The sequence below is a fragment of the Equus asinus genome, chromosome 5, assembly GCF_041296235.1.
Source record: "Equus asinus isolate D_3611 breed Donkey chromosome 5, EquAss-T2T_v2, whole genome shotgun sequence".
In the NCBI taxonomy this organism is placed as follows: domain Eukaryota; kingdom Metazoa; phylum Chordata; class Mammalia; order Perissodactyla; family Equidae; genus Equus; species Equus asinus.
In genome coordinates this window covers 109,480,875-109,505,326 of record NC_091794.1, presented here as the reverse complement: position 1 = coordinate 109,505,326, position 24,452 = coordinate 109,480,875, and the positions used below count along the sequence as shown (strand labels likewise).

The window sequence follows — 24,452 nt, the reverse complement described above, 5'->3', positions numbered from 1 at the left end:
AATGTTTAGGAGACTGTTGTAGCCCCAATTCACTGCTACATGTCCCTGCCTTGATTGCCCCTCTGAGCAGGGGTAGTTTTTACTCAGAACCAAAGTAATCATTAACATGTGGTTCTTGTCTGAAACAGAGAACGCCCACTTCCATTCCTGTCCTGCTCTAAAGATCTGTTCAGGCCCTGGAGAAGCAACCAGAAGAGCCCACATGGGCCCCGGGACAAGGGCCCAACCAGATCCACCTCTGGGCTGAGAAGAAGAGACCAACGTAAGGTGTGTGAGGCGCTGGGGGGCCAGTGAGGCCCAGGACTTCCGACCAAAGTAGTCACCAGGGGCTGACCACCCAGAACAGAGCTGCTGCCGCCCCGACTTTCATTCCTCAACTAGAAGCTTCTAAGCTCCCTTCCTTTCCCAGTGCCTGGGGTCTTTCAGGAGGTAATTAGAAGTGGACAACAGTAATTAATTGTAGGAACAAGGTTCTTCCTCATCCAGCTTTTTAAATGGACAGCACCAGAAAGGGCTGGGGCTGCTTACTTAAGGACGTCTCTTAGTTAAGGGGAAAACAACAAAGACTTCAGAGTAGGGAAATATTTTTGGAAGGAGAGAAATACACTCTGTGGACACTAGATTCCAGTAAGGGTCACTGTTCCCCAGCTGTGTCCTCTTTTCCAGGGTCAAAGATTTACAGCAACCGTCCCTAACCCAGGCTGTCCATTAGAATCACCTGGGCCTCCCCACGGCGTCTGGGTCAATTGGTCTGGGGGGATGGGGCATCTGTATTCTTTACTGCCCCAGTGATCCTAGCACGCAGCAAGCGTATCACAGGCTGACAACCTCTTGGGAAAGTAGAGACCCACACCATGAATTTAACTTGTGTCAGAGGAGAGAACTACTAACAAGATATGAAGGACGGACTGGCCAAAGGGGGGAACCTGGAGGTGAGCGAGAAGAGGGTCGAAAGCCCAAATGAAGGACCAACTCTACAAGAGGAGGCAAGGAGGGCCAGCAGCAGAGCCTGACACAGAGAGGAGGCAAGGAGGGCCAGCAGCAGCAGAGCCTGACACAGAGAGGAGGCAAGGAGGGCCAGCAGCAGCAGAGCCTGACACAGAGAGGAGGCAAGGAGGGACAGCAGCAGAGCCTGACACAGAGAGGAGGCAAGGAGGGCCAGCAGCAGCAGAGCCTGACACAGAGAGGAGGCAAGGAGGGCCAGCAGCAGAGCCTGACACAGAGAGGAGGCAAGGAGGGCCAGCAGCAGCAGAGCCTGACACAGAGAGGAGGCAAGGAGGGCCAGCAGCAGAGCCTGACACAGAGAGGAGGCAAGGAGGGCCAGCAGCAGCAGAGCCTGACACAGAGAGGAGGCAAGGAGGGCCAGCAGCAGCAGAGCCTGAAACAGAGAGGAGGCAAGGAGGGACAGCAGCAGCAGAGCCTGACACAGAGAGGAGGTCTCAGGAAGCTGGCCGTGGCTGCGACTCGAATGTCTTAATAACGTAAAAAGTAAGACCATCTGCTAAGACTGGGCCTGGCAGGGGCGAACGCAGAGCTGCAGAAATCAGATCTGGAACGTACGCAGCAGGGACTATTCTCAGGAGCAGTGCTGTGGTCCCCAGACCGGTAGCACCAGTGTCCCACGGACACTCGGTAGAAATGCAGGTTCTCGGGCCCCTCCCAGACCTATGAACATGTAGGGTGCTCAGAAACACTAGGGTGTGCCCAGCAACATAGAGCAGTGGCTCTGGAGGGTGGGCCTGCTAACAGCAGCATTAAGCAGCAGCATGGTGGGGGGGGGGGGAGGTGACACAAGCAAGCAATGGCCAGAAACTGCAAACCACACAATTTGTTATTCAGAAAGCTGGAAGGTGAGGAATGAGCCCCGGGGCTAGAGGCTGGAATGGGGAGTGAAGATCAGGTTAGAGGGACAGGCAGAGGTGTGGCCAGAGAAGGGAGGGAGAGAATCTACAGTTCCTGGATTTCTGAACAGAAACCTCAGAAGCTGGATGATGACACAGCAGTGCCTCTCAGCCCTGTGGGGAGAATGCCGTACCCAGCCAGGAAACGTCTCCACACGCGCAAACTTCAGGAAAACCACCCTTGTACCCCATGACAGCGAATATCCCTCCGGGTGAGGTCTCCCTTTCTTACCCAGTAACTCCAGACATGTCTGCCTAGCCAGACCCCACCAGCAGATGCGGCCAGGTCACTGCGTTTGGCCAATGGGATCAGAGCAAAGTGGTGGATACAGATCCTAGGTGTGCTCTCCACAGCCTTTTGGGCTGAACACTGGTGCAGTGATGTGCCATCATGCACCACACAAAGAGGGCAGCTCCCAAGGATGGCAGAACGGGGCAGAGGGAGCCTGGGTCCCCAACATCACAGAGTTGCTAGCTCAGCCCTGGACCTCTTAACAACTTCATCCTTACATCAGAAACAATCATCATCTTTCTTGTTGAAGCCACTGCTGATGCAACTGAGCCTTTATCACACCTGGGGAATGTATTACCTTTCACAGGAAGCCACTGGAGGATGTGTTCCACTAAAACTGGCAAAGAGGAAAATCGAAGATCTGTGCATCAGGGCACCCAACCTAGTGAGAGGCAAAGGAGGTCCCAGGAGAGCAGTTTAGAGCAGGGAATGAGCAGTCCAGTTTGAGGAGGATGGAGGGTGAATATCTCCAGGGAAACACTGGCACTGAGCAATTATCTGGCAAGCCAACGGTATCCAGCAGCATTTTACAGAGATGCTGAGGGTGGGAGTGACTTAGGTGGATGTTCAAAGGGAGTGGAAAACTAGGCAGTAATAAGCTGCTGTAGTCACAAAGCTGCACAAGAGATCCGATCCTAGTACTCTACTTGGCTCAGCACTGAGCCATACTTACAGAGGCGTAAGTAGGAAACTGACGAGCCGAGAGACATGTGGGAACAGAGTCATGTACCACAAGCAGCAGCCGAAGCCAAGGGAAGTGGAATGTGGAGCCAAGAGAGGGCACGGGCTAGCTGCGTTTTGTCAGAAGCCCTTTTGGACCATTTGGTTTAAACCATTTGGTTTAAAATCATTAATTTAAAAATTATAAAGTGCCAAAACAAAAATCCAAGGCCACTGAAAGTTCAGACGCGAAGAACGTACACTGAAGACCCCTCTGGGGTCCACCCTGAGCGGGGCCCCGAGCTAACCCCCAGGGAGCCTCCCCACCAAAAATCTGGCCACAGCGGCACTGGATTTGGGGAGCATGTTTCCTTCCACTGTCTGGCTGGTCGAGAGCAGTGACTCCCCCTCTGAGGCTGAAAAACCCGCCTGGAAACAGCGATAGGGGACCAGGCAAGGAGAGTCCCAGAGGAAAGAAATCAGAGCAAAGAACATGTCAGGAACCAACAGAAAGACAGCAAGACCTTTAATAAGATGGGTCAAAGAGACATGAAACCAAATACCACTTTTTGACCAAATTACTAAAAAGTGATGTTTCATGATATAGTTAAAATCCGTCAACACACAAAAAACACTTTAGAAAATGAACATACCTATGAACAAAAACAATGAAACATAGTTTCTCTATTTCAGGCGAGTTTTTTATTATTATTCATTTTATATGCCTCTACCTAACTTTAATTATTTGAGTTATTTTTATCACTGGATCTCCCGGGTTGTCCAGGTATGTTACTGTGCCATCTGCAGAGACAGACAGTCTTACCTCTTTTCTGCCAATTCCTGTGCCTAACTTTTTCCTCTTATTCAACTGCAGTCGCTAAAATCTCCAAAACAACGTTACCTGGCAGTGAGCGAGTGAGCGCCTTTGCCTTACTCCCGACCTCAGAGAAGGTCCTCTGAGCTCCTGCTTTGAGCAAGATGCTCACTTCAGGCGCGTGTGTTTTACCATGTCAGGAAGCACCACCAATTCCTGCTCTTGCTGAGTATTTTTATCAAGGATGGGTGTCCGGGGGAGTTATAAACAGGTCTTGATTGTTGCATGAACCTAAACACCCCCACAGATACCTGCTGAGTGCCCCTTCAGGTTGCACAACCAACCATGGAGGAGGGGCGTGGGGAAAACAGAGAGGAAAAGGCCTTTTCTGGGCGGAGATCGCAGCACTTTCACGAGGTGGAAGGGAACACCATGTATTGAGCCACACTGGACCCAGGGAAGCCAGAAGCCAAAAGCCAGGCTAGCGCTTCGGCACAGAGGCCCTCAGATTCAGAACCACAGGATGCGGCCAGTCCTCCTTCCCGGCGCATCACAGAGCGTCCTCTGCCGCCTCTTTCCCATTCCCTCGTGAATGATCAGAGGTTCTGCTCATGCACCCACGACAGGAGAAATGACCTAGCGTCCGCCTGGAGTCCTGGACTCCACCTGTGATTTCAAACCCTTCTCAATACATCTTTCACCAGTTCAGCACTGCCAAAATTTGTGTTGTGTGGGTGTTTTTTAAGTGGTAGGGTAGGAGCTAAGTCCTCAGATCAAAACTACACCCTGTGTGAAACATCACAGGAAATGGGCTGGGGGTAGTGTTTCAAAGACACATACAGTATAGAATTACTGAATAAAAGCCAAATTAGCATCCATCTCAGTTCACCATGTCCCCCTTCGATGGGCATCTACTGAATTATAGTTTGAGAAGACGTTGATCCCGTGATTTTAGATACCACTCTCGTTGACAGTATTCTCTCCATAGGGAAATACAATAAAATCACGGTTCTCAGTCGTTTCAGGAGATTTATTCTGTTCATTCAATCCCAGTGAGTTACCAGGCACTCTAAGAGATGATTAGGTTTGGCAAAATTATTAGGTATGTTTTCTTAAATCGCGGGCATAAAACCCCTATGAAAATAGGCATTAAATATTGTAAAGCCATTGTAAACACCTCTTAAACACACATTAAAAAACGTGTCTGTATCAAATGAAGCAGCTCAGGCTGCCCAGTGAACATGACACGCTGTAGATTTCCAGGGGATTTCCGACAACCCCCACTCCTTGCACTTCACTGGCGCCTGTCAGCACGTGACAAAAGAAGACTGGACTTAACAGTGGACTTCCGATGATGGAAATGCCACATTATTTAACTTCCAACAGCAACCCCTGGTAGACATATCAAATATCAGTGTAACTCTCCATGGTTGGTACCATCTGGACAAGGTTTTGAAGGATGAATAGGAGTTTTCTGAGTGAAGAAAGGAGAGCTTGGCATTCCAAGCAATTGGAAATGAAAGCACAAATGAATGGCATCGTGCAAGTGCCCGTTATGCCTGGGCAATGACGAATAGCTTGGTACAGCCAGAGCAGTGGTGCCTAAACTTCCATTACCCATGTACTACTATCACAACTCCTGTTATTATCTATACCACTTGACTTTCTCTCATGTTTTTCTTTAAATCAACCCGTCTTTTAAAGTTTACTTTAATCTTATCTCGGATGACAATATTTATTAAACTATGGATCTGATGTGCTACTTACATTTTCCCTAAGTCACAAAAAAATAATTACACACTATTAAAGTAAAAAGTGTCCCTCTGTGAACCTGGAGCTAAGTCCTCCTGTGTTTCAGCCATGTTTCCTGAGCTAGGAACTTCAAGACCCACAGTTTGAGGTGGAATCTGACCAAAGGAAGAAATAAATGCAAATATCAGAGGCAAACCATTTTTAAGCAGCCACTCTTTGTTGGGGGGGGGGTCACACTGTTGTTACTTCCTGGGATGTCGGCATCCCCTGAAAGGCTGTGTCCTGGCCCACAGGCAGCAACTAAACACCTCGTCGATACAAGCTCCCAGGGTTGCATGTGACCCTCCATTAGGATAGTCATCCATCTGACTTTCATTTCCAATTTTAAAAACAGGCGCCGACAGTATTTCGGTAATTAATTATGCAACGTCTTAAAAGTTTAAATTTCTTCTTCATTAAACACAAGAGCCTAAACTGGGTCAGACGGCAGCATGGCTTCCCGGGGATTAACAAGGAGCCAGCAAACACACAGGGAAGAGCGGGAACCACTGGTTTCTTACCTCCATGCACAAAGCCATGCAGCGTGCAGTCCGAAGGCCCCACCAGGTGGATCAAGCTGGACTGGCTGTAGCTGACCGTGTTCGGCTCTGGAATTGCAAAGGAGAGAGATTAGGCCACGGGACAGATCGATTCCCAGGGCTGAACGGTCTGCCGGTGCTGACGCTGCCTCCACGTCTGCATGGCCACTGCCAGTATCCAACTGCCGTCAACTTAGACACTTCTCTAAGGAAAACGAGGGTCTCAAAACAGGCTCCAGTCGGGGAAGGGGAAGGCTTTTAAGGATTAATTAGCCACTCTGATAGTGAGTGAGACTATTGTTACTCCCTGGGGATGTCAGCGTCCCCCAAAAGGCCCTGCCCCAACCCACGGGCAGCCACTAAACACCTTGTGGCTACAAGCTTCCAGGATAGTCTCCTATCTGACTTTCAGCCCTGATTTTATGAATAGGCGCTGACAATATTTCGGTAATTTATTAGGCAACCTCTCAAAAGTTTAAATTGACACTTCACTAAACACAAAAGGTGTTTAGTGGCAGGTGGAGACTCAGAACCCGAGAGAGAAACTGCAGATTCAGCCTTCAGGGACTCCATCTCAGGGCTCCAGCCAGCCCTCAGTCCCTGCCCGGGCTCAGGAAAAAACAGCACCAAAAGGCCTGCCGGCTTTTCCCTCCCACCAGGCCAGCCCTCTCGTGCCCTGCATTCACCTTCCCAGAGCACGATCCCTCGGGTGTCCCTCGTTCACACAAGGCTACGGCTGAAATATCTACAAGAGGCTGCACTTTAAAAGAAAAAGATGAAATAAAGCCCTGTCTCCAAAAGGCAGACATTATACCTTGACCCTGACTCTTCTGTCGGGGGCGTACCACTGACATAGGGTCTTCTGAGCAGACCCTGCCACTGTGCACGCTTCTACCTTCCCAAAGCCTTCCAGGCAGGGGTCGTGCTCATTTGTTTCCTGCTGGCACAGCTGGTAATCAGAAAGGGTGGCCCATTCCCACCCCAGCAAGACGGGCTGCAAGCCAGCCCACTGGCCACCAAATGACTGGGACACGCCACAGATGGAGAAAGGTCCTGTCTGTATTTTGCCTTAGAGGAGTCCGCACAGGAAGTGCTGTCGCTCGGCAGCCAAGAGCTGGTGGCAAGAGGGTGGTTTTGACCCCTTGACCCAGAGGCCAGGACCTGGGGTCCCCTAAGCATCAGCGGCCGCCTCCAAGACTCTGTCTGATGCTCCCCGCATGAGATTGCAACTGAGTGGTGGCCTGAAGGGTCAAGAAGCAGGAAAACAGGAGTTCAGGCGAGCCGGGACACTGAGTATTTACTTCCACGCTCAGACATGTCTACTTGTTCTCGAGCCTCACAGCTTAGAGCGATTTAGACTCAAGTTCTGAGCTCGTGTGTGAAGTACTGTCCACTGTGAGAGGCCTCTGAGGCAACCACTGCTCGAGCACCTCAAGAGGCTCCCAGCTGGAAGGGTCCTCGGTGACTTCCGAGGGATGAAGTGGCTCCGACTCTGGAGTGGGAGTCTTATTTTTATCTACTGTCAGTTCCCGTCTCCGAGGGTTCTGGTGACTGGCCTGCTCCCTCTGCCATCTTTCTTGTCGGAGGCAGGCGCCGGCTGCCACGTGAGATCCCTTGTTCCTGCCTCGGGCTCTGCCGGAGTGAATCCTTGTGCATGGGGGGTGGGGGTAGGAAGAAGTAGCCTGTCATGGAGTCAGGAGCTGGTGGGCAGCAGCAGAGCAGAGAATTCTCTCCCGAGAGGCCACATTCGGGGGACTCTGCCATCCAGCCCACCCTTCTGGATGTAGGCCAAGTGGTCCTCAAGTGTGAGCCCCTCCAGGAGCTAGTGCACAAGGAGACTATCGTAAAGCCAACCAACAGACAACACCGACGACTGTGAGTGAGGGGCATGTGGGTAAAGGCTCCCAGGAGAGGAGCTCCAGGTGTCCCCTGCTGTCCATTGGGACTGCTGTCAGTGCAGATGGCCTGTGGCCTTGACCCAAAGAAGGAGACACTCCTGCTCCCAGCTGCACTCAGTGCAGGCCACCAAGACCTAGAGGTGCCCAGAACAGCCTGGACTATCCGAGACCACCCTGGCCCTCAGGGCAACAGAGCATACCCTGCAAGGGATGAGAAGGGAGGCCAAGAAGGAGTCCAAGACTCTGCCCTCCCCAGTTCCTAACGTCACTTGGAAGTGGAAAAGACAAACCAGAAATCCTTGTTCTGCTCTGGGAGGTGCAGGTGACAGTCCCTGCCAGTCAGGGTGCACCCAAGGCCACGGCCACAGCGGCGTCAGGGGCTTCAGACGCCCAGACCCCGCCTGGGGAACCGGAGGAGAGGCACGGCCCGAGGAGCCACGAAGGACGCCAACGAAGTCCCTCAGCCACCACACCATCAGAGAGACGCCCCCAGCCAGCACTGGCCAGCCCACAACACCCTCAGTCTCAAAGGACTGTCTCCCTTGGGCCCCGTCTCTGCAAAGCACGCGGGCCAAGAGCAAAACGCCCGGGAACCGTGGGAGCTGCTCAGCTGCTTTGGTCTGTTTGTGTTCCTCTCACAAGAGATGAAAGCAACTGTTTTATAGCATGAATGGAAATGAAAAGCCTCAAATTGGGCCCAATCTCAGGAACTGCTTTGACCAGCTGAGAGATCTGCATGTGGACAATGACAAAGAATTTTTTTAAATTTCAAACAATGGAGAATTGCATACGAAAATCTTTGTCATTCAAATAACTATTTATTCAAATGACAAGCCATTTGAAATAACTGTAACAACCTAGTCAAAGAGAGGCCCTCACTTTTCTGTAGTAAAGTGTAAAAATATGAAGCCACGTCGAATAATTTAATGTTCTGAGGACTTGCGTTGATGAGCTTCTAATAAGTGAAAGCAGCAAAATTCTGATGGGAAAAGAGCCGACGCCCACGCACCTCAAGTCCTCCTTCCCTCCGTGAACCGAAACCCACGGGGCCCGGCAGGAATGGGCTGTGTCTCATTCTCTCCTGCATTTGGTTCAGTCGCTGGTACAGGGATAGGACAGTCACCTGAACTCATCTGAGGCAGGGCTGATTTTGTCATCAACCCAACAGCCCCCAAAATGGACGGTCAGTAATATGGCTAAATAGTCCCTATGCGGTTAAAGCTGGACAAGTGATGGCTGTGGATTGAGGAGTTCAAGGTAACTATATTTTCTCTTGTCAGATGGAGAAAACAATAAGATAAACTAGGATTTAAAGAACTCCCAGATTCTCTGAAAAGACACCTGAAGGATGAGTCAGCCCCTCACGGGGGTTGCTAGGCGACAGTCCTGAGGACGGAAATCTGGTTCTGGTTTCACAAGTGACGGAGAGCTGCAGACGGGGACGTGCATGTGGGGGACGGTGGGCACGAGGGGCCAGGAGGGTAGCAAGTCTAGGGCCAAGCCCACCTCACTGGGGCAGGGAGGGAGTCCTCCCATGGGAAGGCGCACGAGTGTGAGAAAGACCCCCAGTGCCGAGCGCACACTCTGTCCTTCCCTCTGAGCTGCTGCCCCCGTTGATACAACCACACTCACCAAATCCAGCTGACGCCGAGCCACCACCATACAGGAGATAGCAGCTGGTCCCAGGTGAGCCCATCTCTGCTCTGGGCACTGGGAGCCCCACCTGGGGAGGACCAGCCCTGCCCTGCCAGGGAGATGCCAGTTCCACCAGGAAACTGAATGTTGTTCAGTTCAAAAAGACCGAAGAGGGCTGGCCCGGGGGTGCAGCCGTTAAGTTCACAGGCTCCCTCTCAGTGGCCTGGGGTTTGTGGGTTCGGATGGTGGGTGTGGACCTACACACGGCCCCTCAAGCCATGCTGTGGCAGTGGCCCACATAAAAAAGACAGAGAAAGATTGGCACAGACGTTAGCTCAGAGCCAGTCTTCCTCACACACACAAAAATACCAAAGAATGGAAGTCACCAAAATATGTGACTTCCTTAAGACACGGTTAAAAGCCAGTCCCTAATCCAATCATCAGAAAAAGGTGCATTTTTATTGGAACATAAAAAAGGAAAAAAATAAAAGCTTGTAAAAATTTATCAAGAAATCTTGAGATTCAGAATGCCACTTTGGATTAAAATCACTGACGAATAATAGGGTCTGAAAAATATTACATATCAGATCTACAATCAAACAGGACAACAAATGGAAAATAATCTCATGAGTGAAGGAATTTAAACTGATTGAAAACTGTGAGTAACGTTAATTTCCCAGACGCTCAGTCAAAGGAGCTAAAGCAGGATAACCTCATGGTTCTCAGAGCCCAAGACTCAGCCCTCGGCCTCAGCCTCCACCCCAAGCCCTCACCAGAACTCGCCCACGGGGACGGGGGTCCAAGCAGGCCACATACCACCCAGCGCCGCCTCCTAGCTCCCCTCTTTACCGCCACTGGGCTGACACTGTCACTCCCCTTCTGCCTCTTATAAGGACCCATTGGACTTGGGGCCCACTTGAGTAATCCAGGATGACCTCATCTTGAGATCCTTACTTGACTACATCTGCAAAAGCCCTTTCTGCAAATAAGGTCACAGTCACAGGGTCCAGGGATGGGGACACAGACATGTCTTCCAGGGCGGTCGCCATTCGGCCCACTCCAGTTTCTCTCTCCCAGGAAGATCCTTAGCACCAAGTTTGTATCTCTCCTAAGAGATCTCTGCTCCCTTGCGTCACTTTGCAGTCCCTGGTGCCTTTGCCTGACCTGCCTGCTTGCCTGCCCTCTCCCGAAAGCAGAGCCTGGGCCTGGGGTGGCTGTCTGCCCACAGCACATGCCCTAGAGCCTGGAGAACCTTGAGATATCACAAGAGACCCCAGGCCTATCTTGTGGAGTACTAGTATAAATTAACCATCTATTTACATTTTATTTAATTTTATTTTTTGCTGGGGAAGATTCGCCCTGAGCTAACATCTGTTGCCAATCCTCAGCCCTATTTTTTTCCTCCCCAAAGCCCCACTGCACAGCTATATACTCTAGCTGTAACTCCTTCTAGTTCTTCTGTGTGAGCCGCTGCCACACCCAGGAACCAAACTCAGGCCACTGAAGTGGAACATGCTGAACCCTAACCACGAAGCCATCAGAGCTGGCTCTACATTTTGTTTTTAAAAGATACCACTTCAGGGGCCGGCCCGGTGGCGCAGCGGTTAAGTTTGCACATTCCGCTTCTCAGCGGCCCGGGGTTTGCCGGTTCGGATCCCAGGTGCGGACATGGCACTGCTTGGCACACCATGCTGTGCTAGGCGTCCCACGTATAAAGTAGAGGAAGATGGGCATGATGTTAGCTCAGGGCCAGGCTTCCTCAGCAAAATAGAGGAGGACTGGCAGTAGTTAGCTCAGGGCTAATCTTCCTCAAAAAAAAAAAACAAAAAAAACTAGCTCAAAAGATACCACTTCATTGAGGTTTCATAAAAGCAGCAACATTCTTTCTATTAATACTGACGGGTAATTTTTTTTTTTTTTGGTGTTTGTTGAATAGCAAATGTGAAAAGAACAGTAAAGACACCACTCTATGCACAGTCCACCACTCTTCATTTCGGGCACGTTGAAGTGCAATATGGGAAGCATAAGGGAGAGAGGAGCGTGAGGAGACCAGAGGATGGGCAGACTCCTATGTTAACCGAATAGAGGCCGCCTGAGCAATCAGGTGCACACGGGCCAAACAGCAGAACTTGAAACCGAGGGAGTGCTGTCCTGAGCCGCACACCTGCTGGGTTTTTACCAGTGCCTCCCACAGCCCACAGGCTGGATTTCCTCCAGTCTGTGTTATGGAGCTCATCACGTTCCTCCTTAGGAGGAGCCAGGCAGGGTTGGCAGGGGCAGAGGCCAGGGCATGCTGAACAGCATCGCTGCAAGGAACGGCATTACCCAGGGCAGGTCTGCAGACAGCTGCCAAAGACCAAACCCGGAACTCAAACACTACCTGCATCCAGGGCCCTGAGGTGTCTCCCTGTGGAGCTGGCACGGAATGGATGCTACAGGAGCCCAGGCCGTCACAAGGAGGCAGAGAAGCACACAGCAGGTTCTCGAGAGTCCTCTCCACCTGATGAAACATGGTCATCGTGGGTGCAGCGGGGGAGGCACATTACCAGGAAAACGCACCATCCCAAGGGCTCCTGTGTCCCCAAGGGAACAGATGCTCCTAGGGCCTGTCCTGAATTGTGTCTGTACAGCAGGGGAGTCCTCTGTTAAGGACTCTGGAGGAAAAGTTCTCTCTGGAGGGAAAGCATCCCTTACCTACATGTTAGGATGGACCTTTTGTTAAAGCTGGCCCACCCTGGACTTGAAGGCAAAAGGATGAAAGACTGGAAGGAAGCAGCCCTAAAAGGGAGTCTGTGCACCCTGCAGAGCTTTCTCACCTCGCAGCCAGGGTGGTCAGAGTCTGTTTACCAACGCGACGTCAGGCCGAGCAGCCCAGTGAAGAACAATGTGGGAAAACTGTGCTTTCTCTGTTTTTTTTTTTTTATGAGCTGGAAATCCCATCAAAAACACATTCCTGGGCAAACTTGGGGGACAGATACAACAAAAGCAAACTGTCCATGAGCAGGCAAGCATCTCTCTGCCTGGGCAGAGCCCCTCCACACACGCAAGGCCCCCGTTCAACACTCTATGGGAACAGATGCCCCAAGGCCTCCAGGGACTCACTGAGCTGACCAGTCATCCTCCTTGTTGGCTGTGCCACTGTGAAGAGGTGAATATGCTGCAGGGCATGAAGGGGACAGCCCCCCTCGGAATGCAGACAGCCTGGTCCCAGGACTCAGCAGCCCCAAGACAAGGACGTCCCTGAACCGGATGCCTTCTGCTCTGCTGACGGGTGTCAGCCTCCCAGTCTGCGCCCCAGCTTGTACCTGGGTTCAGCACGGGCTGGACGATGTCGCCATTCCTCCACTTGGTCTCCATGCGCTCCAGTTTCTGGGCCTCATACCGCTTTCGGCCTTCCTCCTCTTGCTCCTGCCGGGAATACTGTGGGGAAACAGGGACACGGGGTCAGGCTGTGACGGTGGCAGGGCCGTCCTCCCCTTGCCCTCCCTGGCCAGGTGTGGCTCAGCCTCTCAGGCTCAGGGCTGCTGGCCCCTGGTGTGGCCTGCCTTTTTGTAACTGGAACTATCTATTCTTTTTTCTGATAATATATATTTAATATAAATAAAAATACAGCAAAGGCAAAATTCTCATGTAGACTCCCCACCTCCCAAGATAACTTAGGTCAAATGTTTGGTTTCTATCCTTTCTAGAATTGTTTTTATACCCATGTGTATACAAAAAGTTCTACCGCGCTGTATGTGAAGTTTAAAAGTAGCAGTATTTCCTCCTCTCACTCTGTCGACCTAACATAATTTATGTGATAGGTCCCTCATATGTGGACATTTAGCTTGCTCCCGGTTTTCGACTTTTAAAACATCATACCGACCATGGCAGTCACCTATCATTTACACCTGCCCCATTCCTTCCTAGGACTCTTTCCTGGATGTAGAACTGTGGTCAGGGCTCCCGGGACAGGCCACGCCCACTCTCCCACAGGGCGGGGAGAGAGCAGGTTCCCACGTGCCCCCAACATGGGGCAGCCCTGCTCTGATGACCCCCAGCCAAACAGGCTAAACAATTGCAGGGAATGTGCCCCAAAGCTAAGACAGCCCCCCTGAAGCTCTCCTAGTGGATCACAGGAGTTTTGATCCAAGAAGTTAAAAATAAATGCAAACATAAAACTTGGCACAAAAACTGGGGCTCCTCAGTCCTTTGGGCACAATGGAGGGTGTCGGGCCCTCCTACGTCCACCGTCCTCCGGCCCAGTGTAGGGCACTCCCTCCAGGGACCCCTCAGAGAAGCCCCCAGGCCCTGACTGCCTGCTTCCCCCAGGTGCCCTCTTCTTCCCTGTCCCAGAGACCACTCTCCTTTGGAGCAGCTCTGACTTCTGCCCTTTCACTCACTCACCCAGCGTTTCCAGCTGAGCCCGTGGAGAAGCTGCTGAGCTCCTCGCTGGCCGCAATGAAGCCTCTGTGACGTGAACAAATGCACTTCAGGCAGCAATTTCAGACCTCCTTTCAAAAGCCAGTTTTAAATGTCTTATTTTCCTGCTCATGGCTCTGCTCCACAATTGTACAGGGTCTAAACACCATTCCGTGGTTTGATTACCATTATCTTAGGCTTCAGAACCCATCTCTAAAGGCAGCTGCAAAAGGAGCTGAGTGGTTTGTTCAAAAGAAACAAACCTTGGAGTGTTTAAGTTGCAGTGGACAATTTAACCTTTTCCTCATAAATAAACTATTTCTTAACATTCCACTATCCAAAGCAACAACTGTAAGAGGAGAGTTTGTGCCGTGCCTATCTAGTAAAATTGATGGCTGAACTTAAGTGTCTTCAAGAAATACCTCTTAAAGAGATTTTTTTACAAAAGAGCTAACCTCCCTGGTCTCATAAATCCTCATTGTGTCCAGCACACTTGACAGACCTCTGCAGTCACATGGGGACTGATGGAGGCCCTGTTCCTGACACAGCCACAAGGACAGAGAAAACACAGCCTCCTCACAAACGCTTCCCTGCTGGCTTTAAATCTGGAAGCAAAATCACTAGAACATTCTAATGACGGGCTGGCACCCGATTCTCACCCCTATGGGCTCATCAAACCCAGCTGATTCGAAGCAGAAGACAGCTGAGCCCAGACATCCAAGACAACAGTCTGTGTGAGCCACTTAACTCAAACACACGTTTAGACATTGAAAAGAACCAGTGTCCATTCTCCAATGGCCACCCCAGCCTCTCCAGGGCTACAGCTGCCCTCCAGCCACAGCGGCAGTCACTTTTTCCCATCATAGGGCCACTGAGGTCCCTGTTCCCTGGGGAAAAGGTGGAACAAAGTGGCAAAGTCCTACACCAAATGACAGTGCACAGAGCGGGCAGCTGGGCTTCCTCCAGGGAGATACACACGTGCATACATGCATGTGAGAAGTTGGGGGGGACAGGTGTGTGGACGTGGAGGGTGGGTGCATGAATTGTGCGTGTGGAGAGAGAGCGGTGTGTTCTGTAAGGCATCTATATGTATGTGTGTGATAGCTACATGTGTGTATGTGAGGTATATGTGAGGAACATGTATAATATGCATGTGAGGTATGTGCAAGATATACAGATATACACACATATATGTAGAAAAAGAGATGTAGTGTTCTTAAATGACAGCTATCTGCAAAGGGCTGGCAGGAGGATGCTGGCAGGATATGCAGAAGGAAGCCTTGTGGCCAAGCTGCCAACAGATGAGCGTAAAAGCCCACTGCAGCCGGACGGAGAAAGACGCAGCTTTCCAGGATCAGGACTCTGGCAGGGTCGTGCCAATGAAAACAGCGACCTATATTTCAAATCATCTGAAGGCTCCTATGTGGGCCTAGCATGTGTGGGGAGAAGAAAGTGCAAATAAATATTAGTGCCGGCTCCAGCTGGGAGCTGTGTGGCTTCTCCCATCTGGAGCTCTTGCTGCTTCTGCCCAGTGGAATGGATTCAACACACCCCTCTCAAGGGCAAAGTTGATATTTATGTCTTGTCAAACCCGACTAAACAAAGGGGATGGGAAAACTACCGGGGCTCCTCCAGGATGTGGGAGGGAGAGCAGGGATGGGGCTGTGGTGGGAGGGGCGATGCTGAGCGCTGCCCTGTCGCGGGGAGAGGGAGGGAAACCAGCTACCGGATGCTGCCCACCCCTCCCATGCTGGCTAAAGACCCACCAGTGCTCAGCCATGGGCCCTGAGGAGCCAGAGGAAGCAAACGCTAATGTGTTTAGCCCAGGACGCCTCCTTCAGTATCGGTCCCTTAAGATGCATCACATGGCACTGAAGCCAGAGATACGGCCTGCTAGAGATTTCTAAATTTTGTAGCATCTGAAAATTAAATCAGTTAAATAATTGTGTTAGAGTATTTACATGTGATATGACTAATTTAATATCAAGTGCTTAGTGGAAAAGATGAAAGTGGAGGTAGGTACACTTGTAATTTCTAAAGAGAACAGTCACTGTGCATCCAACAGCTTCTTAGGTCTTAAAATCCCCCAGCTGGTGCTGCTTGAAAAGGATGCAGTCTCCATCTCGCAGACAAAGACAGAGACAGAGAGATAGAGAGAGAGAGAGACAAAGAGGGAGGAAGAGAGGGATGAAGGGAGAGAGGAGAGCTGGTGGGATGGGGCTGGACCGAAAGGCAGTGTTCTGGGTTGAACAGTGTCCCATTGAAATTCCTGTCCACCTGGAACCTGTGCATGTGACCTCTTTTGGAACCAGGGTCTGTGCAGGTGTAATTAGTTAAGATGTGGTCATACTGGAGTGGGATGGACCCTAAATCCAATGACTAGTGTCCATAAAAGGAGAAAGATTCAGAATCACACACACACAACCAGGTGATGGCAGAGAAAGGGGTTGTAGCAATGGAGCCACAAGCCGAGGAACGCCAGCAGCCACCAGGAGCTGGAAGAGGCAGGAAGGATCATCCCCTAGAACCTCTGGAGGGAGCACGGCCCTGCTGACACTGTGAACTGGGACTTCGGGCCTCCAGACTGAGAATAAACATCTATTGTTTTAAGCCCCACAGCCTGTGGGACTTTGTCACAGCAGCCCCAGGAAACTCATACAGGTGGACTTATGGGAACCATCTGGCTCCACAGCCTGGCCCTGAGCTCCCACCTGCTCTCCTCACGAGCAGAGTGATGGGGAGCACCCATGCTGGCCGAGTACTAGTGGCAGCACCCCCTGCTCTCACGGCACCAAAGGAGGCAACACTGAGCTGACCCAGGCCAAGGTGGAAGCGCCCTTCCCATCAACACCAAGACATTTTCTTCAGGTGTAGACTAAACGGCAGCTGGAGCCCAGCAGCCGACCACTCCACCAGGGTGAACGCCCCACCTGGGGAAATGCCCCATCTGGTCCTTGACTGCCCTCCAGGGGCCCAGGCAGGATGCCCCATTAGACACTGAGCCTGGCACAGGGAGAACCCCTCCCATCGCCCCAGGTGGCCCAGGGTCATGGGAAGGCCCACAGGTGGGAGACAGAACTGGCTTCCTATAGGAGTGGAGGGAGGGGGAGGACACCAAGGAGGAGGACAGGGACCATTGGTGCCAGAAGCACCCAGTTTCTCTGTGAGCTCTGCAAGCAAAAAGAGCAGCATCAGTTCCCATCTGGTTCCCAGTTCTATTATTTTTAAAAATTTGTTCTATATATATCTCGACTGTAGGAAAACGCTGCCTGCAGGGGCAGACGCCGCTAGAGCCTTGGGATGCTTCCCTCTAAGAACTGCCTTTTTCCTCGTAGGTGTGAAAGCAGAGAGCAGCAAGGCTCCACGGAGGAGCCCACCGCACACGTCCTCGTCCTCGGGACATGCGGGGACTTGGGAGTTACAGGGGAGGTGTGTGAGTCCTCCTAGGGAAGGAACTAAATCCCTTCATCGGCCAAACGTTCACCCTCGCTGAGCCTCCCGCCTGGGCCCTGGGCACGAACACGATGAAGTCTTCTTGCAGAGATCCGTCTGCCCACAGCAAAACCAGGAGAGAAACCAAGGGAGGAGAGGGTGCCAGCAGGGGCCATGAGGGGAGAGGCTAAAACAGAGACGCCGTAGTGTCCGCATCCTCAGGGGCTGTGAGGGGGAGCGGCTGGCCTGGGTGGAGGGGCCCAGAGGTGATGGCAGAGGACTGACTCATCACTGGCACAGTCTTGGCACCTGCCCTTCCTCTGGTTGGGGACTGTGACAAAGGGGACTCTGTGAGGAGCATCCACAGGATCTGAGCCACCTACACACGCATTCCCAGCATGAGTTGAACCTGCGCTGAGAGCCCCCTCCCCACTGGCTTCCCGCTGGCAGACGCACCCTGCCCCCGCTGTTGCTCTCCTGGGACACCTCCCGCCACAGTGGGAGACGGCAGTGACGGGCCTCTGCCATCTGCCGGGCGAGCAGCAGAACGGGCCTCCTTACCACGACTGGAGGCACCTCCAGGACCTTGTCCACGTTCTTCAGCGACAGGGGCACATACCACAGCGTGGCCTTATTGGTCAGCTTCTTGGTACCTTCAGAGAAGAAAAGCACGTGAGTGACAGCCTGGGGAGGCAGCAGGAGCTGAAACACCGCCACCTCTGGTTCCCGACCCGCAAGGCCTCCCTGAGCCTCAAGGTGAGAGCGTGGGCACGGAGCCTGGGAGAGGCTGTGGCCCCCCGGCACAGAGGTCCTCCACACAATGCTGTCCCTCTCTAGAGGCTACAAGAAAGACTTTAGGTCTTAAAGCCCGGGTTTAAGCCCGGGGGGGTCTCAGGCCTGCTGGCTTTCTAGCCTTTTCTAAGGCAGAGGACCCGTGCACAGAGGGCACTGACTCCAAGCATGCTCCTCCTTGCAGGTGGTGACAGAGGGGAGTTTGGTCGTTAACACACGCCAGAAGCGTGGATTTGCTGCCAGCTGACTTAGAGCTCCAATCCAGAGAGGGGCTGTGGGCTGCTGACTTCTACTCTGGGCAGAATGGCAGGAAACAGGGCCTTCCTTGGGGCAGAGCCCGCCCTCAGGGCAGAGTGGGGCTGTGAACCACAGGCTCATGGCCCTTTGGTGCCAAAAAGTGCCTGGAGATCACTTGGTCCACATCCCTCACTTGTTCAGGAGGAGCCTGAATCTCAGAGAGGTCCTGGGTTTGCCTAGGATCACACAGCAACTTGGTACCTTTCTGAGTAAAGACCTAGGCCTCCTGGGGCCCAGTAATTTCAGGGAAGTATTTGCAAGGAGCCTTTAAAAAGTTGCCTCTTCAACATGGAATTTTCCCAATGTACAGGAGAACAACAAAACTGCAGGACAGGGAGAGGACATGGGGAAGGCGAGGGGCAGCCAGGCACCCTCTCCAAAGTCCCTCCAGGATCTCCGTTCTACTAGTCCCCTCCGACCTGCTCTTCCCCAGGTGAACCTGAGGCTGCACTTTCCTAAACCAAGGACCAAGTCAAGCCCCCGGGGGTCAGTCAGAAAGAGGGTGAGGCCCACGGGGGTGGTCCTAGTCCTAAACCCCAGAATGGTCACTATTTGGCCCTGACACGACAGCACCATCAGGACAACAGGCTCCCTGTGCCTGGGAACCACAGGCAATAATGTGGGAAAAGATTTTCACTGCACTTGACTGAGTGAATCTGACAACCTGCTTTTGGGAATAAAGATTTCCGGTTTGACTCAGCTAGAGCCAGCCTGACAAGCTGGTTTCCATGGAAACCCCAAGTGGCCCTCCTCTAGACCTAAATGAACACCATGGAGCAAATGAGGCAAAACATGCTAATTGTACTTTCTCCATCATTTAATAAAACCATCAAAAGACAACTGCTGCATTAAAAACATCTATTTTAAAATCTTAGGAGCTCCTAGATATTTTCTGGAGCAATTCGCAGCAATCACGTCCCAGTTAGCTTAATATTTTGACAGTTGTGGGAGATGAATGAGCTGTCTGGAAGGCAAAGGTTTGCTGGTTGTCTGCCTGGGTGTGTGCTCGCTTGGCTGCCTCATGACAGGCAACACAGTCCCCGGTCAAGGGGGACACACAGAATGAGGGACCCCTGCCTCCTGGGGTCGAGACACAGAGACGTCACAAACAGCTTCATGGGACAGCCTTGTCAGGGTGAGTGACCCCGTATGAGTCATCAGCTCAACAATCTCAGTCTCCCCACCTGTCAGAGCTCACTGAGTGCCCGCTGGGCCAGGCACTGCTCCAGGCATTGGGGCAACTGCAGTGGACAAGGTGGCCACGAGCCATGCCCTCACAGGGCTCACATCCTAGTGGACATGTGGGCAGAAAAAGACATCTCAAGACAGGAAGCCCTCTAGAGACGCAGGGTCCCAGAATGAGATGCACAGATCCAAACCTGGAAACGTGGAGAAAGGATGACAGAGACAGATGCACAGAAGCGGCAATGAGAGACACAGAGAGGGAGAGAAAATGAGAGTAAGAAAGGCAGTGTCTGGCCTTTCAGCAGGGGCTCCAGGGCAAGATGACCAAGGTGTGTAGCCACAGCCCTCGGGGCTCCAAGTCCCCATGATATGGGGGAGGCCTGAGGCTGGGAAGGAGAATACCAGGGCTGGGAACCTGGCCCCAGCTCGAAAGCCTGAGCAGCGCTGGCCCCTCCCCTGCCTTCTCCGAGCCTCTATTTTCTCACCAGCACAGTGGGATAACACACCTGCCCCACTGTCCTGTGAGCATGAACACCCAAGGCAGGGCTCCTCACTGCCGGTTCTCTCCTTCAAAGGGCAGTTCAGGTGCTGCATGCCCATTCTGAAGGGAAAGAGCAAGGCTGAGGGCTGCAGCAGCTGGGTATGCTCAGAGGAGGTGGAAAGCAGAGGGCTGTCACCTCGCCCACTCCACCCTCTTGCCAACATGGGCTCTGGGCAAAAGTCTCCTGCCTCTCTGTGTCCACTCCTGCTCCCTGCAGTGGGTGGAATCCTTTAGAAATTGAGTTTAAGCATGTCATTCTAGACAAAACCCTCTGTCGGCTTCCCATCTCAGTGCAGAAGCCCAAATCTTCCAGATAAGCTCTGTTTGTTCATGCATTCATCAATTATTGATTCTTCATCTGTTATGAGCCAATGGAAGCTGCCAGGAAGAGGAAGACACAATTCTTTCCCTCGGAAGGTCAGGATCCAGGGTGCGGCTTCTCGACCTCAGCACTGCAGATATTAGAGGCCAGATCACTCTTTGTGATGGAGCTGTCCTGTGCACTGTAGGGTGTGCGGCAGCATCCCTGGCCTCTGCCCACTGGATGCCAGTAGCACTGCCCCAATTGTGACAACCAAAAATGGCCCCTTGAGAACTATCACGCTGGGGATTGAGCCAAAATCCCAAGCATCCCTATGATGCAGTTGGAGCATGCTGTGGCTGAGAGACACGCCTTGCACATCTGAGGAGGTGGTGGGTGGGAGTGGGCACCAAGCCCAGAGATGGTGGGAGCCGGGCAGAAGGTCCCACCCAAGGTGCACCAGAGAGCATAGACCAAAGACGCCACAACCTAAAGATGGAGATGCATCCTCCAAGGCACAGGTTTAGGAGGCAAAGGTGAGTCTGGGTTCTCCAGGCCCTTTGTGATTGGCAGTGGTGACCTCAGGAAGGCAGGCCTCTCCGAATGCTCCCACCTCTCCCCCGTCTCCTGGTATGTTCTCTTCAGAGGGGTAGCTCCAAGCTGGTGATGCACTGGCAGATTCGCACAGTCCCTGAGGTTAATACTCAGAGCAGCCCCATGTGGGACCTTCTTACCTCTGAGAAGCAAGAGCCTCCAAATCCTCCCTCAACCAACACGCCCGCAACCTAACACACCCACAACCCAACAGACCCTCAACCCAACATGTCCTCAACCCAACATGCCCTCAACCCAACACATCTGCAACCCAACGCAACCTCAACCCAACAGGCCCTCAGCCAAACACGCCCTAAACCCAACACACCTTCAACTCAACACACCCTCAACCTAACACGCCCACAACCCAACAGGCCCTCAGCCCAACACACCCTCAACCCAACACAACCTCAACTCAACAGGCCCTCAGCCCAACACGTTCTCAACCCAACACACCCTCAACCCAACACACCCTCAACCCAACACACCCTCAGCCCAACACACCCTCAGCCCAACACACCCTCAGCCCAACACACCCTCAGCCCAACACGCCCTCAACCCAACACGCCCTCAACCCAACACGCCTGCAACCCAACATGCCCACAACCCAACACATCCACAACCCAACAGACCCTCAACCCAACACACCTGCAACCCAATGCAACCTCAACACAACACACCCTCAACCCAACATGCCCGCAACCCAATAGGCCCTCAGCCCAAGAGGCCCGAACCCAAGAGGTCCTCAACCCAACACACCTGCAACCCAACAGGCCCTCAACCCAACACGCCCACAACCCAAGACGCCCTCAACCCAACACGCCCTCAACTCAACATGCCCGCAACCCAACAGGCCCTCAGCCCAAGAGGCCCGAACCCAAGAGGCCTGCAACCCAACACGCCCACAACCCAACAGGCCCTCAGCACAACACACCCGCAACCCAAGAGGCCCGCAACCCAACACGCCCACAACCCAACAGGCCCTCAGCCCAACACACACTCAACCCAACAGGCCCTGAGTCCAATGCACTCTCAGCCCAAAAGGCCCTCAACGCAACAGGCAACCCAACACACCCTCAACACAACATACCATCAGCCCAATGCACCCTCAGCCTAACATGCCTAGTGAGGTGTTTCTTCTCTTTCTCCCATTTCCCGAAGGCCTGATAGAGAGCCAGGTCCCATACGCACCCACTTCAACTAGGACAAATGATGGGAGGTGAGCTCCGCTTTTAAAGCCCAAGAAGCCCTTCCTCTCTCCTTGCCTCTCTTCCCCATTTGCACTCTGTTCATTGGGGGTTCCTCTCGGGCGTGGCCTCTGACATGCAAGAAAGGAGGTTTCGACGATGGGAATCTGTGAAGCAGGCCCCTCTTCCCACTTTTGAAGTTGCTGACTCCCTGACACTGGAAAATCACGATGAAAACACAACACTGTTGAAATCACTATCAACAAATAAAGGTGAAGATCAAGAGAAGCTGAGAGCACAGCAATTTCCCCTCTTCTGTCAGGAGAGGGGAAAGGTTTAACCCCCCAGCACAGCCCAGGAAAGGAGGTCTGGGCCCAAGGGCCAACCACAGATGGAGGGAAGGATGATCACAGGTGGAGGGAAAGATGACAGGGACTCTAAGCCCCCGAATGTGAGGAGACAGTGCCCAGCCACCCCTTTCTGTGCCACAGCCTGGGACCGGCATGAAAAGGTCCCTCTGATGCCAGGGCTGCCTGCCAAGTGCAGGGCTCAGGCCACACTGAGGCACAGGTGTGCTGGACTGCTACCCCCACCCTAGGCCCTTGCTCAGCTAAATCATTCACTGTGCTGTACCCAGGCCTGCTGAGGTCACCGGAATGTTCCAGATCGATAACTGTGCTCCTGGCCCATGAAGAGAGAAGCCTTGAGTCCCTTACAGAGTCAGAGCACAGCACTCTGCAGGCAGCCACAGCTGAGGAGGGGGAATGGGGAGGAAGGTGCAAGACCCAGGCAGCTCCTTCCTCCAGAACCAACTTGGACTCTCCTCTACGTGGGACAATGGGTGGCCTGTGACAGGAGGTGGGCAGCGAGGGGACGAAGGGGTCTGCCTTCTTCAACAGCAGCCCAGTTATAAAAAGCAGTGAGTGCAAGTGCAAATGGAGCCAGACTCCCCTGCAGTGCCCAGTGGGAGGATGAAAGGGGTTTCCATGGTTACCACACCGAGGAAGAGAATATTCAGATCCTGAGTCAAAGGTTTGCCCAGTGAGCTATAGCCCAAGCCTGGTTTGTGGGGCCAGGGAAGCAGGGTAAAGGGCCAGGGCAGGCCTCTCGGGGCAATTCCACTGGGCAAGGAAGGGTGAGGCAGGCAGGGAGAGGTGGCAGAGGGGCAGGAGGCCAGTTTGTGCCCTCTCAGCCCATTCCCGTCCCTCTGCCCCGGACAAGCAGGCCAGAAGGTGGGACAGACAGTGGTTGCACACTCAGGCCCAGAGCTGACAGCCAGGGTTTGAATCCTGCTCTGGAGGTGTAATCTTGGGCTCACGGCTTAACCAGACTGTGCCCCCATTTCCCCATCTGCAAAGCAAGGATGGCAGAAGTATCTGCTCACAGGCGGAGTGGGAATTAAGGGAGGTCATTTGTGGACAGTGTTATTAGGACCAGCCCCTAGAGCAGAGTCAGCCCTTAATCAGTGTGAGCTGGGCAGCTGCCTAATTGTCATTGCTGTCATGGCTGCTGTTCCCAACCAAGCAAGCTGGGTGAGGCGCGCAGAAGTTACCTGTGAGGATGTTTTCGGACAGCACGTTGACCTGTACTTCCACGGAGTGCTTGGAGGTGTAGGTGATCCCCGCGCTGACGTGGGCCACCTCGCCAATGCACATGGGTGACAGGAAGTCAGTGCGCTCGACCCGGGCCAGGGCAGCCACGCAGCGCTCCTGCAAAGACCAGAGACGGTCAGCCCGGCTGGCAAGCCCTGACCCTGGAGATGCTCCTCAAAAACTCTTTCTTTCTTTTCCACTGTGAAAGTAACGCAGCTTATTGACACCACACAGTCCTAAATGCAAAACCACAGGAGGTGCAGACATGTCCCACAGGACCGCACCAAAGCATTCGATAAAGGTGATTCTCTGAGTGGTGTGATCACAAGTGGCTTTTTTCTATTTTCTAATTTTTCTACAGAAGACATGTAGCACTTACATAATGAAGAGTGAAAAAAAGACATACATACTCATTATGGAAAATTTGGGAAATATAGAAAAGTAGACAGAGGCAAGGAAATCGCTCCCCCCGTCCAAAGACAACAGCGGTTTCTATTTTGGGATCTTTCTTTCCAGGCTTTTTCCCTAAGAATAGGGGTTTTACTGGTTGCTTTGTTTGTTTGACTGGCTCCTTGTTTCACAGTTTGTCTTACATAAAGT

At 52.6% G+C, this 24,452-nt stretch overlaps 1 protein-coding gene across 7 annotated transcripts in view; it reads right to left on the bottom strand.

The window, feature by feature from the left end:
* ACOT7 (acyl-CoA thioesterase 7) overlaps window positions 1-24,452 on the bottom strand; it is a 120,615-nt gene that overhangs the window by 46,148 nt on the left and 50,015 nt on the right. For all 7 annotated transcript variants that reach the window (XR_006527405.2, XM_014862040.3, XM_044769564.2 and 4 more), the window contains 4 exons: window positions 23,813-23,969; window positions 17,925-18,016; window positions 12,836-12,950; window positions 5,980-6,066 (listed from right to left, as the gene is read on the bottom strand). Coding sequence is in view for 6 of the 7 variants with exons in the window: in XM_014862040.3 (XP_014717526.1) it covers window positions 5,980-6,066; window positions 12,836-12,950; window positions 17,925-18,016; window positions 23,813-23,969 (451 nt within the window). In the remaining variant the exon portion in view is untranslated. The remainder of the gene's footprint in view (window positions 1-5,979; window positions 6,067-12,835; window positions 12,951-17,924; window positions 18,017-23,812; window positions 23,970-24,452) is intronic.